At 40.8% G+C, this 18,983-nt stretch overlaps 2 protein-coding genes across 3 annotated transcripts in view; one reads left to right on the forward strand and one right to left on the reverse strand.

Moving 5' to 3' along the window:
* The window catches only part of MPG (N-methylpurine DNA glycosylase), a 71,632-nt gene extending 60,375 nt beyond the window's left edge, over positions 1–11,257 (forward strand). The window contains exon 6 of the mRNA XM_051968657.1: positions 10,725–11,257. Within this exon, the coding sequence (XP_051824617.1) occupies positions 10,725–11,104 (380 nt within the window). The 3' untranslated portion in view covers positions 11,105–11,257. The remainder of the gene's footprint in view (positions 1–10,724) is intronic.
* Positions 1,291–18,983, reverse strand: part of NPRL3 (NPR3 like, GATOR1 complex subunit) — a 92,089-nt gene continuing 74,396 nt past the window's right edge. Inside the window, exons 12-15 of one of the 2 annotated variants that reach the window (XM_051968526.1) lie at positions 18,785–18,977; positions 11,843–12,876; positions 9,884–10,057; positions 1,291–6,077 (exon numbers count right to left, since the gene is read on the reverse strand). In XM_051968526.1, the coding sequence (XP_051824486.1) occupies positions 12,711–12,876; positions 18,785–18,977 (359 nt within the window). In that variant the 3' untranslated portion in view covers positions 1,291–6,077; positions 9,884–10,057; positions 11,843–12,710. Of the gene's footprint in view, positions 10,058–11,842; positions 12,877–18,784; positions 18,978–18,983 lie in introns of both variants that reach the window. The other variant, XM_051968520.1, reaches the window with a different exon arrangement.

The following is an 18,983-nucleotide window of genomic DNA, read 5'->3' on the forward strand; positions in this document are numbered from 1 at the left end:
TAAGGAGAAAAGACATAAGCAATTGAGGGGATCAAGAAAGTCTTTGTTTAGAATGTGAGACTTGGGCTGGATCTCAAAGAAATCAAAGGTTCTCCCAGATGGAGGTAAGGAGGGAATTCATTCCAAGTTTGGAAAACAGTTAGTACAAAAGCATAGAGATAAAAGATGGAGAACTGCATGGAAAGTACAAAGAGAGGGCCAAGACTGGACATTAGAGTACAGGGTAGAAGAGTACTAGTCAGAGGGTACAGGTCAAGAAAAATGAAGTATATTTTAAAAAAAAACAACACAAGAGAGAACTATTTCAGCTCATTGCTGAAATCAAAAGTCATATTGCAGCTTGGAGGAGTGAAAGGAGAAGAAATGAAGACAAAGAGTATAAATAAATGACTTTTGGAGGTTTGCTGAGAAAGGGAGGAGACATTGTATGTCCCAGAGGGGCCAGGAGCATCTTAAGAGGATTTTTTAAGGATGGCAGAGACTTGGATGTGTTGGTAGGTAGCAAAGAAGTCAGTAGAGAGGAAGAGTGTGATGATTAGAAAATAAAAGGGGAGGATTGCTGCAGGAGGTGGAAAAGGGAGTAGAAGATATACTGTGGGAGTAATCCAGAGTTGGAGTTTCACAAGGGATCAGTCATAATAGCACAAGGAGCCAGGGATTTGAGACCAAAGAACAATGTGTACAGCTGAAGTGTTTAACTATAGGGTTGTTAACTCTAGGAAATGAGTAAAATGAGGTGTAGGCAAGGTCAATGGCTTGGGGGGGTGGAAGAATTGGGTGAAGGATAAAGAATAGAGATGTGAGGCCTGAGAAGAGAGAGAGTGAAAGGAGACCATGACCAGAATGAGAATACCAGAGTTTTTGATTAAAGAAGTGGAAAGCCATGCAGGCTAGACTTAAAGGAATACCTGTCAATGATTGTTTTGGGAATGTGACAAAGAAAAGGAGAAAGAGATGAGGACAGTGAGAGTGGGCCATCAGACCCCAGAAATAAACTTGCATATTGTATTAATATCTTTCTCCAGGGTCATTTCATGCTATGATTGTCTCAAAGAAACACATCAAGAGCAAAGGTGGTGGATATAATGTGGCCATGGCCATTTCACCATTTGAGATAAGGAGAGGATGAAAAACATAAGACAGAGTAAAGGAAAGTTCATAGGGTCATAGAATTTAGAGCTGGAAGATTCCCTACCTTTTAGAAGATGAAATTAAAAAAAAAAATTCACAGATCCCCACATTATGGTAACTGCACTAATATCACTTGAAAGTGATGACAAGAAGCTACTATGAATTTGGTAATACTTTTTTATTTTATTTAATCACAAGGCCATCTACATTCATTTAAAAGTAGTAATATGATTGAGATTCAGGCTACAGAAAAGAATGTTATTTATTATACCACGGTATGTTGCATATTTTATTAGAGCTATGTATATTCTAAAATGAATGTTTTATGAATCCCAACACCCTTTCAGTAACTCTGTAGTCTACACTTCTATCCCTTCACCCCCACAAGAGTCTTTAGCCCAAGGATTGAGAACCCTCAATCTCTTCCAATTCCTTTTTTTACAGTTCCTAATTTACAAAGGAGGAAACAGAGGCCCAGAGAAGTTGACTTATAAAGGATCACATCTGTAGTTAATAGCCTAAATAAGACTTCAGTCCAGATCCTTTGCCTGGTAGGAAGAAGATAATAATCTGCAACAGAAAAGAACACTAGATACAGGATCTGACAACCTGGGGGAAAGCCCAATTTGCCCGTTTTTTTGATAGTCAATTTTCTCTTTTGAAATATGGAGCTTTCCCCCCACAGAATTATAATGAGGATCAAATGAAATAATGGGTAGAAAGTATTAATGTATTTATACGTCTCCCTTAAGAGAGCTAGTATGAAAGAAAGTCAAGGGAGTTGTAACCTTGAGATTGGAAAAGTTTATACATGGGACCCTGCTAGCTCCTAATTTTGTCTTCTGTTTGAGAAAGAAAACACCCAGTTTTCTTCTTGGGGCTTAGAATGAAAGAGCCCAATCTTTGAAAGGAAAGAAAGTTGTCTCGTCAGCACTTTGGCTCCCCAGCACCTGTGCATCGGGCAATATTCATGAGCTCTCTGTGTGTGGTCTGGGCGCCTCAAACCCTCAAACCCACAAGAACTGGAAGAGCCAAAGACGGGTGGGCCCCAGAGCCCTTAGGCGAGTACAATGGGCTTCTTAAAGGCGCTTTCAGTTACACTGACTCTTCCCAAAGCTGTTTTCCGGGATGGCTAAGGGCCTTTTGTCAGACACATGTTATAAACGTTCTTCTCATGCATGGCTCTCGACCAATTCTGGGTTCTCATTCAGGCCCCCAGCTTTTGAGTTCTTCCTCTTCAGAGCTCATCACATTGATAGTTCCTAATTGTTAATTAGATTCTGCGATCCTCTTCTCTGTCCACCTCCTGCAGCTTCCTCCCCCCCCCCCCTTTAGAGACCCTGAGATCCCCGATCCCTTCCTTCCTAGACTAAGTTGTTCACAGTTACCTCTGCCAAAGATAGGCATTGAAAAGCTTTCAGAGACAGTTCACCTGCAGTTTCTTTTTCTCCTGTTCTAGAGACAATCTTTAGCTCTTGACACTATTTCAGTCTAAACGAACTTGCTTGTGTTAGTCCTCAACCTCTCATGGCACATACTATTACTATGTTAATACCTTTTCCCTCACAGCTGTATGATATTGTGCAGCTTATATAATGCATTACAATTTCTAGCACATTGCCATTTTCATGGCACTTTCAAGTACATTTTAATTTGAACCTTAAAACAACCCTGTGATATAAACAAGGCAGGGCTTATTATCTTCACTTTAAAGAGTTCCAGAGAACCTTATCCATTCACAAAGCTACTAATGAGCTATGGAGCCAGAATGCCAGCACTTAATCAAGCAAGATTTAAGAAGTGCTTTCTGTTGGTAAAGATATTCTGCTTTCTTCTCATAGGCACAGAAGATATGAGACGCTGTGCTAAGTGCAGGGGACACAAAGGCCAACTATCTTTAACAGTTTAATGAGGAAAATAACCTGAAAACAACTATATAGCCACAGACAAACATATATATGTTTATGCTATACATAACTTAGCTATCCAAACATGAATGTGTTTATGTATATACACACATATATAGATTATTAAGATGATCAATTCTGACAATTCTGCTCTTTGCAAGAGCAAGGTGATTCAACCCAGTTCCAGTGATCTTGTGATGGGGAGAGCCAACTGCATACAAAGAGAGGACTGTGGGAACTGAAGGTGGAACACAACCTTTTTTCACTTTTTTTGTTGTTTGATTATATTTTGTTTTTCTCATTTTTTCCCTTTTTGCTATTTTTCTTGTGCAGCATAATTGTGGAAATACATAATTACTCATGACTAACACATATTGGATTACTTGCCATCTAGGGAAGAAGGTAGAGGCGAAGGAAAGGAGAAAAAAAATTGGAACATGGTTTTTCAAGAGTGAATGTTGAAAAATATTCATATTATGTTTTGAAAATAAAAAACTTCAATAACAAAAAGATGATGAACCTTTAGCTGGGACTGGAAAGAAGCCAGGCAAGCTGGAAAGTAGAGATGAGGAACGAAAATATTCTAGGCATGAGAAACAGCCAGTAGAAATGCTGGAGTTAGAGTTGTTTTGTATAAAGAGCAACAGGAAAGCCAGTGGCCCTGGATCACCGAGAATATGGTAGAACAGAAAGTGTAAGAAGGCTGAAAAGGTAGAAGAGGGCCAGGTAATGAAAGGTTTTGAGTCCCAAACAGAGCACTTTGTATTTGATCTTGAAGGAGCTAGGAAGCCACTAGAGTTTAATGAATTTTTATTGTTCAATTGTTTTCAGTGGTCTTCAACTTTCCCTGACCCCATCTGGGGTTTTCTTGGTAGAGATACTGGAGGGGTTTGCCATTTCCTTCCCCAGCTCATTTGACACATGAGGAAACTGAGACAAACAGGATTAAGCGACCTACCCAGTCACACAGCTAGTAAGTGTCTGAGGCTGGATTTGAAGTCAGGAAGATTAGTCTTCCTGCCTCCAGACCTGGTGCTCTATCCACAATGCCATGTGGCTGCCTATATATTGAATAGAGAGGGATGATATAATCAGGTTTGAACTTGAGGAAGACCAATCAACAGCTGAGTGGAGAATAGACTGGGATGAGGAGGGACTTGAGGCAGGTAGACTCAGCAGTTACTATTACAATAATCTAAGTGTGAGGTAATGAGGATCTGCCTGAGGGTGATGGCAGTGTCAGGGAAGAAAAGAGGGTCAAATTTGGGAAATATTAAAAATATAAAATCAGTAAAAGTTGGCTAGTTCATTGGATATGGGAAGCAAGAGTAAGGAGTTGAGAATGACATCTAAATTTCAAGCCTGAGGTTCTGGGAACTCAACAGTAATTAAGTTAGTTTAGAATAGTAGCAAGTTTTAGGGGAAAGAGTTAAGTTTTGGACATGTTAAATTCTAGATATCTACGGAAGAGGAGGTGAGGTCCCATTGTCCCATAAGCCACTGACTTTCCGTGTTTTGTTTTGTTTTTCCCTAACCTTCAGATTAAAGGAGAGGGACAAATGCTGTAAATAGTGAAGTCTCCAAAGACACTGATTCTTTTTCTTTGTTTTTTTTTTTTAATTAAAGCTTTTTATTTTAAAAATATATGCATGGATAATTTCTCAACATTGATCCTTATAAAATTTGTGATACAAAATTTCTCCTTCTTCCCCCTACCCTCCTCCCCTAGATGGCAAGTAATCCAATATATGTTAAACATGTTAAAATAGGTTAAATCCAACATATGCATTTATATTTATACAATTATCTTGCTGAACAAGAAAAATACCAAAAAGGAAAAAAAATAAGAAAACAAAATTCAAGCAAACAACAAAAGAAGTGAAAATGCTATGTTGGCATCCACAATCAGTTCCCACAGTCTGCTCTCTCCATCACAAGACCATTGGAACTAGCCTGAATCATCTCATTGTTGAAAAGAGCCATGAAGGACACTGATTCTAACAGTACCTGTACAGATGATTGTACAGGGAAGGATTGAAGAAGATAGGGGCATACCCAGGTCAGTCTTTCTCTCGCCCCCTTTCCATTCCTGTGCTTCTTTTGACCCACTCTCACCCTCTTCTTTGTGATGTTTGCTGTAATTTTTATTTTATCTGGGTAGATTCAGAAAATAGTTTTGGGTTTTCCCATTGAGCTAAGGTCTTCATCAAGACCCATCTGTCTTCCAGTAGAACTTTCTGTCCTTGGACAAAATTTCTGGGGTAATATCTTAGTTTCCCTGTTGCCCTTAGGTCTAAAGTAGAAGGTATCAAACTTCAGGATCTAGAAGAAATCAGACAGGATAATCTAAAGGATAATCCTGGGCCAGGAGTCTTGGTCCAGATACTGATCATTTCTGGGATCTCCTCAGATAAGTCATTTTTTTCTTCATGAGCCTGTTACTCTTTCTAGAATAATACAGTTCATTCCTTTCCATGCTAACGTGTTTTCTACCTTTAAAAATCAAAGGGTTGGAGAAACTACCATCTAAGAATAGCCTTGGTGGGTAAATGTGAATGTTAGTTTCTTCTCCCTTATATTTCTTGCAAGAGACAGAGGGAGAAAGGCACCAAAGTCCATCTGATAAGAGTGGCTATCAGACATTTATTTGAGAATGACAATAGCTGTGCTAGAAGGAAGACCTGCTTTAGTATCCGAATGCCAGGGTCACTCCTGACTCTGCTGCACACTTTACAAGCAGAGTGGTAAACTTTTTGGTAAGCCCTGTTACTTTTCTGAGTCTCAGTTTCCTCACCGTAATAAAGATAATAGTTGTATTATTTCCTTCTTGTAAGAAAGTGCTTTGTAAACTATAAAACACCATAGGAATGTGAGTAGCTTTTATTGTGGAAGGTTTTAAATGAATGCTACATGACCTTAGCAAAGACATCTCTCTTGACTTCTTTAGGCCTTGGGCTCCCTCTCTGTTCAATGGGTAGATTCACCCCTCTTTCCAGGCATCTTCTGAGGGTCCAGAAGAAGGTAGAGGACCCTTGAACCCTATAGGGGAAGAATCACAAAGTCTCTAATGGTGATTAAAAAATGACCTCGATGATTACTAATTATCTTTTTGCTCGAGAATGATTAGGCCAAAGCTACAGAGCTCTGGTTTGAAATACTGCCAGAAATGGTACAGCATGTTTTGTTTACTCATAGATTAAAAAGAGTAACACCAAAAGGGAGAATCTGCATTGACAACTTAGCTGTATAGCACCAAGGGCCATAGCTTTTTGGCTTCTTAGCAGGCTGGACCTAGTATATTGTGATAGTAGACATAGAGATTGGCTGATAGGCTCCTCGAACACTGTACAGTGCAAAGGATGTTTTGGGCCAGGCCCCTATGAATGGATTGATCCCAAGAAGCAGTCTCTGTTCCTCAGGAGGCCTCGCTTTTATGGCTTTCATTAGCTCATTTTCTAAGATGGTCCATGGAGTCTACCCCAGAACAGCTGAAGGATCAGAATCCCAGATCCTTCACCACCAGTGAGCCCCCTGGCCTGAGAAGGTTCTGGGAATAAGTGTATATTCTTTCTGGTTGCAAATTAGATAGAAGGCGTGGCATTGGCAGCTGGCCCTTGGTCAGGGCAAGATATGGTTCTGCAACTTTTGGATATGCAAACAAAGTGGGGAGAGTAGGGAAATAGTGAGACCAGACCAAAGACTAAAAAAAAGGGGGGGAGGGGGGAACGAGTTGTGTATTGATGAGATTATGAGACCACCTAATTGGCAGGAATGGAATCATATATTCAGTGGCAGAGTGGCTGAAGCAAAGTCTGTACATCTCCTTTGTGAAGCCTTCTCTCTCCCCAGAGTAACCGTGTTCTCTTTTGTTATTTGTATTTACTTTGTGCATGAGTTGTATTCCTTCAGGAGAAATCAAGCTCCTTGGGGGTGTTTTTTACTTTGCTCTTTATAGCCTCGTGGTACTATGCCTTTCATTTTAGAGGGGCTTAATTTATTGACCTAAGTAGGGTAGGATCAGACGGAGCATCTTAAACTTGAAATAAGGAGCCACTGAAGATGTTTGAATTGAGGAGCAAGATGATCAGAGTGGCTGGCTCATTAAGATGGATTAGATAGTGAGACACTAGTGGAAGGGAGACAAGTTGGGGAGCTATTACAAAAGTCCAGACAAGAGGAAATGAAGACCTCAGTAAGTGAGAGTGTAATGGTAAAGATTAGAGATTTATGAGATTTTTTTTTTAAATTCACTTTACAAGCCCGAGATACAAAAGACATTTTATTCATAAGTGGGAGAGTATCCAGGTGCAACCTTAAGGGTGAAGATTTGTTTGTGGAAACTAGGGATGTTGATCCTAGATGAGACTTAAGAGTGGACCATGATGCCTATCCTCAAATATTTAGAGATACATGGAAAGAGTCTACTTATTCTGTTGTACCCTAGAAGGCAAAACTAGGAGTTTGAAAACTTGGAAAGTTAAGAGATTTGAATTTGATGTAAGGAGACATTTCCTCACAATTAGAGCTATGCAGTAGCTCTACTAGTAAAAGTAGCTACCTTAGAAATGGCTTCTCCTTTTGGAGAACTTCAAGAAAATATTGATGGCCACTTGTCATGTTATGAGGAGGAGTAGATCATGAGATTTGAGAAAACTTGGCTATAGGAGAGGAATTGTGATTCTTGGATTTGGGAATTTGAGAGAATGTTAAGTGGTGTCATTAACAGAGACAAGAAAGTTGATTGATAGGGTATTTGGGATCTGTTTTGAAGAGTTCACTGAAGGAACAAAGTAAATATGGCTTACTTGCATGATAATGGGCAAGATTCCCATTTCTTGGACCTCCATTTCTGCCTTCTCTTTTTTTAGGAGGTCCCCAGCTTTGGGGATGGGAAACTGATAAACAGAAAACTGTCCTAGCCGGTTAAGATTTATAGAGGATTCATCAATAGATGTGTTCTGCAGATAGGAAATGTCCCCCATGGAGAGGAGCACGGCTCCATCAGGAAGTGAGGTGATGTTGATACCCTAAGTCTGACTTTTCAGCCTGCCAGGCCGGGCACTGCTCTTTGATGCTCTGCCACTGCTGGACAAACTTGGATGTGAACAAGTAGTTGAGGAACTGCTGAAATATTTACAAAGGAGCTAGAATTTCAAGGCTGTTGGCCACGATTGTATCTTTACATTTTTTGAAAACCAGCTGCAGAGGGGGTGTTTACAGATGCATCCGGGCCAAGATCACCAGGTCCTTGCTATACTTTCCAGTCCGTACCAGTTAGAATTCACTCACTACGAGTTTCCCAATAGATTTTAGCTTTGCTAGATGTTTCACCCTGACTTTTTCTGAACAAGTAAAAGGGAAGCACAGTCTACTGTGGGGCAGAGGTACTGGGCCCCCACAGGAGGCTGATGCTGGGGAAAGGAGGATAGGACAGTGAGTCACAGGGGTGGAGGGGCAGGAATATCCTGTTCTCGAGCAGCTCAAATTTGTCAGCCAGAGGCTGAATTGAACGTGAAAGCTCCCTTGAACTCAACCTGCCTGACTGTCCCCTAGGGGCTGTGTCCTCTATCAGGAGACTCTCAGCCTGTCAGGGCAGCCAAGTAGGAGGGTGTTTGTAAGTTTATGGGACAGTATGAATAGAGGTTCTGATTTAGTTGAAAACAAAAGGTATTTTGACATGGCCATTGTTTGTTTCCCCTCCCCCCTGTTATAGGTTGGGGTTTGTACCTTTCTACTTTTCATATGTGACCCCTTTAGTTCTTGGCAAGTGGGCAAACCCAGAGGGATACCCTTGAGGAAGCAGGAAGGGGCCTTCAGGGAGGAGGGGGTAAGAGGAGCCTGGGAATGATAAATTAGAAATTAGGACTGTGGGGGTAGGGGAAGTGAGGAGGAGATCTAAGTTATGTTCCAGATAAGGCACAGTCCATCAGAGGGTGTGAATTCCCATCCTAGTCCCATCCCTGCTGGTATTAACATGACACAATACTCTGGGCTGCATGAAGATAGTACTTGCCTCAATAGCCCTACCAGCATCATCCTAATTTTATACATGAGGAAGTAGGACTCTGAGAGGAGAAGCCATTAAGGATCATAGGATTTAGAATTGGAAGAAGGGAAGAAGGGAAGAGAAGTGACTTGCTTGGAATTCACACCCATGAGATGGTGATAAAGCTTGAATTCAGATCCAAGCTTTCTGAGTATAGCACTCCTACTTTTCTACTCAGGGAAGTATCAAAAAAGAGAGGTTCTAATCCCCTGAGTATCTTAATATTCAGAAGAGATCCTCTTCTCCCATGTCCCAGCAAAGATTGCCTGCCTTTTTTTTTTTTTTTTAAATCGGATTCACATGAATAGCCAGTGCTCATCAACAAAGGGGCACGTGATCCCAGAAACCCTAGTCTAAATTCCAAGGCACTAGGGAGACATAGCACCTGCTTTTCTGTTCCCTATGAGGGGAGACATATTTCTGTAGAGTTCCCTTTATTTGGAAAGGTGCTGGGAAAGAACCATCTTTTGATCAGCTCAACTACTCCATTAGCCTGATAAGGTTAGCCCAATGGTAGATGACATGCGGCTGAAACACACTGGAAATCTTTTAGCCATTGCTTTCCCCAATAATCAGGGGCTGCCTGGGGCTCCAGGTGGCTTTATTTCCTGGGAAAATAACTTGGGGTTGGTGAGTTCCAGGGCCAGACCTATAACCTCAGGGCTGGAGGCTGAGGCCTTGGGTGAGTGGGCAGGGGAATAAGGCCTCTTGAAAACTGCCCTGCTGGCCTCACAGATGGTATAGATAAAGAATTCTGTGGGAGGCTGACTACAAAGAAGGTATTATGCTTAAAACTCACATGGAAGCTGGACTTTTCCAAAATTTGACCTCTTCAGACTAAAGGGAGGATTTCTGTCTGCGCCACTGTAATGCTAGTGTGGGGTTTCAGAACCAGACCTTTTGCACTAGATGAAACTTTATCCTTCTGACCACCCTTTAGTCCTCCTCATTTTACAGCTGAGGAAAATAAAACCTGGAGAGAAATAAGAGATTTGTGTTGTCAGGTCACACATACATCACAGCCAAGATGCCAGTCTCTTAATATTTGGACTCTCTGTCTCTCTGCTCAGTCTCTTAACACAGAGGAGCATGTCCCAGATTTGAGCATAGAGAGTTACAAGGCCATAAAAGCCTTATGTCACCTGTCCCATACACCCAAGACTGCTGTGGCCTGATGTTCAGAGTCTTAGTTTCTTTCCTAGTTATCAATTTGCCTCTTAACATTCATACTGAAGACAGTTTCTTCACCAAAAGAATGAGAAATGAGCTTTGGTCTGGGTTTCCCTCCTGTGTTGCCTGTGGCTCACTGTTGTGTTTCCATGAACTTTATAAAGGGAAGAAATAGGAGAGGAGAGATCAGGAAACAGCTGAGGAAGTTTTTTCCCTCTCATTAGTGGCTCGTGGTACTGAAATGAAAACTTATGCTTTTAGCTTTCTAATTAGTTTATAGAATAATAAGTCACTGCTCCTGCCAGATTAATTTCCCATCCTCTTCTAAGGATACCAGAGTCTGGCCCTATCTCAAAATGGGGATGGGGGAGGGTTCTGAACACTTAGCATTGTCTTAATCCACTAGTTGAAACTCTCCACAAGTCCTACTCACACCCCTGTAACTTAAGGCTCGTGCTTTCTGTCTGCAGGTGAAGGGGCATGCATCCTCCTTCGTTCCCTGGAGCCAGTGGAAGGTCTGGAGATGATGCGCCAGCTTCGGAATGCCCACCGTAAAGGAGCTGCCAGAGCCCTCAAGGACCGAGAACTTTGCAACGGCCCCTCTAAGCTATGTCAAGCCCTGGCCATTGATAAGAGCTTTGACCAGAGGGACCTGGCAGAAGAGGAGGCCATTTGGCTGGAGCAGGGCCCTGAAAGGCCAGGGGAACACACTGTGGTGGCAGCAACCAGGATTGGTATCAACTATGCTGGAGAGTGGGCCCTAAAGCCACTCAGATTCTACATCCGGGGTAACCCTTACGTCAGCGTGGTGGATCGAAAGGTAGAACAGGAGATGCAGGCCAGTGGCTAGGGCCCAGCTAGGGAAGGCGAGCTGGTCCTGCTGCTGCTGGTAAATTCAGCACTTGCCGGCTAAGCCCCTATTGTATCAAGGTCATGGCTTGGCTAGGCTACAATTGAGATTTTTAGAGGTTTGGAAAAATAAATCCTTGATTCCATAAAATAATGTTAGGTGAGTCATGTACATAATTAGCATCTCATTTTTTTTTCAGTGTGGTGTTTTCGGGTAGGAATGTCAGCAGGCTTCAGGGAGACTGTGGCTCTTGCCACCATGACCTCTGAGCCTCTCCTTAATTTTTTTTAATTACAGATATTTGTGGCCTTGCACAAAGAGCAGGGCAGAAACCCTGGGCATCTGAAGATACTGTCCAAGTCATAACCTGGACCATAGTCTTACTTTTTTCTCTAATCCTAAATTGTTATCCTTGTTGGTTGCCAACATGTCCTGAAAAGCTTATCAGGGGTCTGCATTGGGGACCAAAGTGGTTTTTCCCTGGAGAGCTCGAGGCAGACACTGAACTGTTTTCAATGCTGCTGGCCCAGGGATAACCTAGTCAGTTATCCTGCTGATGCAAAAACCATCTAACATCAAGAGGCTCCAGTGTCACTGCCTAGTTAAGCATTTTACCATAATGACCCCGAAAATATATTTATTCCACAGACAAGAGTCTGGGAGAGGCTCTAACAAAAACGACCTAATTGGCTGTGAATCTCATCAGGGGTGATTACCACAGCATGGAAGGAAACTCACGTTTTCCCATTGCTTTAGTGTTGCTGCTTACTAATCTTCTGGCCAGCTGCAATCTCTCATTGTCAAGGTATTCAGGTCACTCTGCAGAGAAAGAGTCTGTTTTCTTTATTTTTTTTTTTTTTTTATGAGAATAAAGGTAGGGGGAAGGAAGAACTGAATCAAGGGGCTGTATCCCCCTTTAAGGGTGAGCTTCTTGGAGAAGCTGAATGATAATTATAAGGAGTAGGAGAAAGACATGAGATAGAGCAGCTAAAAAGCTGCCTCCTGGCTCTTCTATTTTCCTATCACATTCTCAGTGGTCCCTTAGCTGTGAAGTCTAAATCATGGTTGAGTTGGGAAGATTAGTCTTTAAGAGAACCTGACAAAAATCAGAGGCTACTCAAGCAGGAAAAAAGGAAGATCTCTCAGTTTCCCCCACCCCACTGACCCCAGATTGATAACTAACAAGTAGCTAGGATGGGCAAAGGTCCAGGAATAGCTGATTAAGAAGAAGGGCTTGTGGCTAGAGTGACTCTCCATGCCAAGTCTAGCAGCAGGCTCAAGCTGAGCCAGAGTCTGTAATTGATTCTAGATTAGAAAGCCAGCATAGGAGTTAAAGTCATGTTATTACAGGGCATTTTTCTCAAGCTTAAGTGAGCCCCCAAATACATCTTCCTTCACCTACATCCAGAATTCAAAATCTAAGTAAGCAGATCTTTAAATCCCCCTAATAGTGTACTTCTTGAAAGAAGAAACAACAGGAAAGGCCAACTTAGAGCCTGAGGGAAAACCAGTCATGGTTTGTGGGGTACCTCCCATCCCCTCCGATCTGTGGTGGCCTGAATTCTCCAGGGTAAGTGCTTCTCTGAACAGGGGGCAAACTTCCCACTCATTTTAGAAGAGACTGGAAAACTGAGATAACAGGGTCCTCATGGTTGGTGACCACCAATACACTTCGGAACTTGTCAAAGAGCATCAGCAGTTGGGATCGTCGCATATTTTCATTGTACATGATCTCCTCCAGGTGATGTCGTCCCCGGAAATAATGTAATAGCCTAAGAGGAAAGAGGAAATTAGTAAATACATCTACCTCAAAGGTAGGCAGCACTTTCCACCTGAGAGGCCCTTCATAGGTCACAGTATCATAGATCTAGAGTTGAAAAGTACCACAAAAGCCATCTTTTGAGCCAACCATTCATTTTACTAATGAGAAAATTATGATCCAATGAGGTTAAATAACTTATCCGTGGTCACAGAAGTAGTAAACATGAGAAATAGGATGAAAATATAGGTCTTTTGACTTAAGGGTCAATTCTGTCTACAGCATGGTGTTGTAGGGTGTTTGCAACTACCCACCCTCTCAGGCAGACAGGTCAGGGATAATAGAAACTGAAATCTTATTTTTGCTTTTTTGCAATGTTTCTTTTTTTTTTATAATAGCTTTTTATTTTTCAAAATATATGCAAAAAACTTCCAACGTTCATCCTTGTAAAACCTTGTGTTCTCTTCCCCATCTCCCTTCTCTCCTAGACAGCAAGTAATAAAAATAGGTTAAATATGTGCAGTTCTTCTAAGTATATTCCCACATTTATCATGTTGCACAAGAAAAATCAGATCAAAAGGGAAAAAAATGAAAGAAAAAACAAACAAGCAAACAACAACATAAAAAGTAAAAATACTATGTTGTGATCCACATTCAGTCTTGACATTCCTCTTTCTGGATGCAGATGACTCTCCATCACAAGTCTATTGGACCTCGCCTGAATCACCTCATTGTTTAAAAGAGCCATATCCATCAGAGTTGATCATCATATAATCTTCTTGTTGCTGTGTACAATGTTTTCTTGGTTCTACTCCACTTAGCATTAATTCATGTAAATCTCTCTAGCCTCTCTGAAATCATCCTGCTGATCATGAAATCTTATTTTTGTACTGAACTTTGTGACTGCATTAGAGTAAGGAAACCAAGACACTGGAAATTAAAGTGCTTTACCCAGGGACACCCAGCTAGGATGAATCACAAATTAGCCTTAAACTCAAATCTTTCTGAATGAGTCTGGCTTATCTAACCACTATGGCATGCTGGCATTTATAAAGTGCTTTTTATAAAATCTGGAAATTGCTTGAACATATATATCACTTTGTAATATGGAGATGATTATTTCCATCTGACACGAAAGAAATTAAGGTGGAGAAAAATTGGAACACTAATGCACTATTGATGGAACTGTTAACTGATCCCAATTATTTTGGAGAACAATTTAGAACTATGCTCAAAGGGCTATAAAACTGCATATACCCTTTGATTCAGAAATACCATTAATAGGTCTATATCCCAAAGAGATTCCTCTCTCCCCCCAAAAAGAAAAGGATATATATGTACAAAAATATTTATAGCAGCTTTTTGTAATGTTAGAGAATTGGAAATTGAGGGAATGCCTATCATTTGGGGAATGGCTGAACAAGTTGTGATATGTGACTATGATGGAATATTGTTGTGCTATATGAAATGACAAGGAAAATTATGGAAAGGCTTAGATAAATGGAGGCAAAGTAAAGTAAGCAGAACTAGAAGAGCATTGTATACCATAACAGCAATATTATCTGATGATCAACTGTGAATGACTTTGCTGTTCTCAGCCATAAATTGATCCCAGACAATTCTGAAGGATTTATAATGAAAAATGCTATCCATCCCCATAGAAAGAACCAGTGCAGTCTGAAAACAGACAGAAACATACTTTTTTTTTTTTTTTGGTACTTTCTTGTCTGTCTTTTTCTTTTGGTTTGTGTTTTCTTTTACAGCATGGCTACTATGTAAACATTTTGCATGACTACATATAAATAATCTATATTAAATATTTTGCTTTCATAAAAATAAAAATTTTAAAAATAAATGTGAAAAATTATTTTTACAAGTAATTGGAAAAAATAAAAGACATGAAAGGCACAGGAAAGTTTAAAAGCTTGCCCAAAGTGATATAGTTGGTAAACAATAGTATCAGGACTCAGGTCTTTCACAGGTCTTTTAATGTTTTAGACTTCTGTTTTACTTTATGTCAGATGTCAAGCACGACAATAATTTATACATTTTTCTCTTTCAGAGCTCCAGATATATACAGAGACTAAGGAAAAATGGGTAAACAATGGGAAGTAGAACCAACAGATGCACATATTTTCTGTCAGGGGAAGTTATTGGCCATTCCTATTTACCCAAGCAGTCTTGGAGGCTGGGACTAAGCTAGCTTTGGATAAGGCCTTTTGATTTTCAGTTAAGTGGGGAGGGGTGTACTCAGAAGTCTATTTCATGGAGAAAAGTTGACACCACCAGCTTTTTTTGCTCTTGTAAATTCTGTGCTACCCTCCCACTTGTCATGAGAGAGCCACTTTGGGATTGTTCCTTTGTACTCATTCAGATTCCTCAGCAAGGCAGGCACAAGTCACGACATACAAAGCAGGCTCAGAATAACATCTATCCAAGTATCACTCGGACTAAGGAAAAGAGAAATACTTGAGTTGAAGACCTTCGCTGCAGCAGGCAGAGTTGAGAAGAGGATATGAGGTAGAAAGAAAACTACTTATAGTCTGGAGATTTCTGTCAGAGCTCCTGATGGGTCAGTCCTCCCCACCTACAACCAAAGCTACATAATTGATATGATTTGGCTCAGAAAGTGGTTGCTGTCTCCATAATTTTTTCCCCTAGTATCTGCTGGGCTCACCAGACCTGACTATAAGCAGTAAGAGACTAGGATCACAAAATAATAAGAAGGGTCTTCATCCAATCTGATATATTTCACAAACAGGGCTTATGGTCAATAAGGCACCAAAATGATATTCAAGGTCCTTTCGGGTTCTTTCCATTAATGTACATTCCATATGTTCATGACTATGCTGGTTTTCCTCTGCCATTTACACACTTGTGGGTCTCTATCTCCTTTTAGTTGGCAGGTACTCAGGGAACACAGACTGCATTAGTATGAAATAGGGACAGGGACAGGACTTGTGATTTCATTGGTGCAGGGAATGTCCAAGGGAATGTCCAATGGGAAAAGAATTTACCAATGCAGGCTAGCACCTTCTCTGTAACTTACAGTTTTGGTGCCTGGAGCATTGAGAAGTTCAGGGACTTATCCTGGTCACACAGCTACCTGAAGAGGATGAATGACATTATAAGGAAATTGTGACTCATGCATGAATTGGATATAAGCGAGGCAGAGTTGCAGTATCTCTTCCAGAGTAATTGAAGTTCAGAGGCAAAAAAAAAAAAGGCAGGATGCCTGGTAATGGTCCAAGATGCAGTACATGATCTTAGAATCTTCAATGTCTGACCAAGCTCTCTAAGCTCTCCATAGCATACACTTCGGCTGTCCTCATGGTCACTGGAATAAATTGTTCACCTGTACCCATTCCACTAGGGATGCCCTTATATGCCTGGGGTAAACACCCCTCCAATTCACCAGTGGGTTTGAAGCCAGTCCCCTCAACCTGGTCTGGCTCACCTATGAGATGGTTTTACTGGGGTGTGGCTCCTTGGAATTGCAGCTTAAAGGTGGTGAATCCGGTGGGCAGCAAAGCAAAGCCGCAGCCCTGAGATACCAGATGCCTGTCCTGAACATCCCATACACCCCACACAGCCAGCATGTGGCAAAAGCAGGACTTGAACTCTGTCATTAAAGTTTCCAGACTCTTAACTATAGTCTTAACTGACAATTTGTAATGACAAATTTAACAGCTTTCTCATAGGTTCTCTCACTCGGTTAACTCTTCTCACTGCATTAGCATGCTTAATCCTTATTTTGATACAGAACAAAGTTTTTCCAAAGAGTTTTCTAAATTTATTTTCCCCTATTTTTGTCTCCCTGGCATGTGTGGTCTGTCCTAACCTCTATTATTCCATTTTATCCTGAATTAGGGAGGGCAGAATCATCTTAAAAATGAGGAAAATAAGATTCAGAGAATAAGCAATTTTGCCTGAAGTTATACAGCAATTAAGTAACAGAATCAACACCAGAACCCATTTCTCTTCCCTCTTAATCTAACATTTTTGTTTTTTCCCTAGGTCATGCTAACATAGGGTTCACGGGCACATAGTTAAGAAGTCAGGCAGGGATGCTTATTTGTTGGGGAGGGAAGGGGCAAAAAGGTGTTAACATTCCCTTCCTAGGTTCTTATTAACCAATTACTTTTATAGAGAAACCCAGGATCACCTCTGCTGTACATATGTCCAGGAGAGTGCAAATATACTTCACTATATATAACAGGTATGTTCCCGAGAAAGTGAGTGGAAATCAAAATGATATTTGTTCCTTCATAACCTGCAGCAGCAGGTAAAAGATTTGAAATAATTTTTCTAAGACAGATTAGCAAAGCAAGCCAATTAAATGTTTTTATGCACCTAAAATTAATTCCCCTTTTTTATAGAAATAAAAATCTCAAAACTGCTAGAAATGAGGTACTGATATGTATTTTCTCTGAGGTAAACAGATGCTTATTACTCTGCCATTTACCTTCCAGTGAAAAATCAAACAGTAATTAGTGGATCTGGACCTAATTAACAGACTAGACCAGGGGTCCTCAAACTACGGCCCACAGGCCAGATTCAGCAGCTGAGGACGTTTATCCCCCTCACCCAGGGCTATGAAGTTTCTTTATTTAAAGGCCCACAAAACAAAGTTTTTGTTTTTACTATAGTTTGGCTCTTCAACAGTCTGAGGGACAGTGAACTGGCCCCCTATTTTAAAAAGTTTGAGGACCTTGGCCCTAGACTTTGGGTTAACTCATATAGAAACAGACTTTGTAAGATTTCAAACCCAGCTCTATGAAATAGCTGGAAATTTTATTCACTTTTAAAATGACAGGTTAATTTTCCAACTGAACTATCCAGATTTTGAAAAAGGAAAATCACTAAATGTTAGAACTATAAATATTTTTAGAAATAATCTAGCCCAGAAGTGATTCAGGCCAGTTCCAATGCAGTGGTAATAGAGCCATCTGCACCCAGAGAGAGGACGGTGGAGACTGAATGTAGACCACAACAACATAGTATTTTCAACTTTTTGTTGTTTACTTGACTTTTGTTTTCTTTCTTATTTTTCTTTTTGATTTGATTTTTCTTGTGCAGCATGATAATTGTGAAAATATGTACAGAAGAATTATACATGTTTAACATATATTGGACTGCTCGTTGTCTAGGGGAGGGGGAAATTTGGAACATGAGTTTTTGTATGGGTTAATGTTGAAAACTATTTCTGCATATATTTGGAAAACAAAAAGCTTTAATTAAAAAAAATAATAATCCAGCCCAACCCCTTTGCATTACCTCAATTGTCCCTTCTATTCAAAGCACCTGTCCAAATCTGTTACCTCTCACCCCAATGCCAGGGTCCTGCAGTAATAATGCCAGGTCTGTGAGTAATAATGATTGTTAAATGTAACTGAATTAATTATAAACCAGATCTACACCTGAAACTCCACAGTTCAAAGTTAAGATAGTTTGATTTTTCATTTTCCTATCATGCCTAGACTCTCAATTCTAACTCCACGCTATCTCTCACTATTGCATCTTCTTCTCTATTCCCACACCACCAGACATAATGGATAGAGTGCTGGACTTGGGAGCCAGAAGGAGCAGAGTTCAAATCTCAAATCGGACACTTACCAGCTCTGTGAGATGACCTGGGCTTTGGTTTTCTCCTCTGTAAAGCAAGGGGATGGGACTCTGACCATTGAAGTCCCTTCCAGCTCTTAGTCTAGGAAGCTATGAACAATTTAGTTTGAGTTTCTACTACACTTTCCTGCACTATAGCAACAACTATCGAGTATGTTTTTCTATTTTCATTTTCTTCCCAACTCCAGTTCATCTTCCATACTGCTTAAATTAGTCTTACTCGCAGACATTTTGTCAAGTCACTAATCTGCTCAATGGGTAAAGTTCTAATTACTTGGTTACAACAAAATTCCCACCTGGCAAACATGCGGAGATCTTCAGGATTCTGAGCAGCAGGGACACTGAGGATGGCTTCCCGCTCATGCTCTGACAAACTGGCCAAGAGATTCTCAGTCATCCTTTTATTCAGTGGTGAGTCTCCACTGGGGAGCAGCTCAGCACTGGAGTTCTCCATGCTGGGACTTGTGAGAGTCATGTCGTCACTGCTGGCTACAG

This window comes from Antechinus flavipes, chromosome 1, assembly GCF_016432865.1.
Source record: "Antechinus flavipes isolate AdamAnt ecotype Samford, QLD, Australia chromosome 1, AdamAnt_v2, whole genome shotgun sequence".
Classification (NCBI taxonomy): domain Eukaryota; kingdom Metazoa; phylum Chordata; class Mammalia; order Dasyuromorphia; family Dasyuridae; genus Antechinus; species Antechinus flavipes.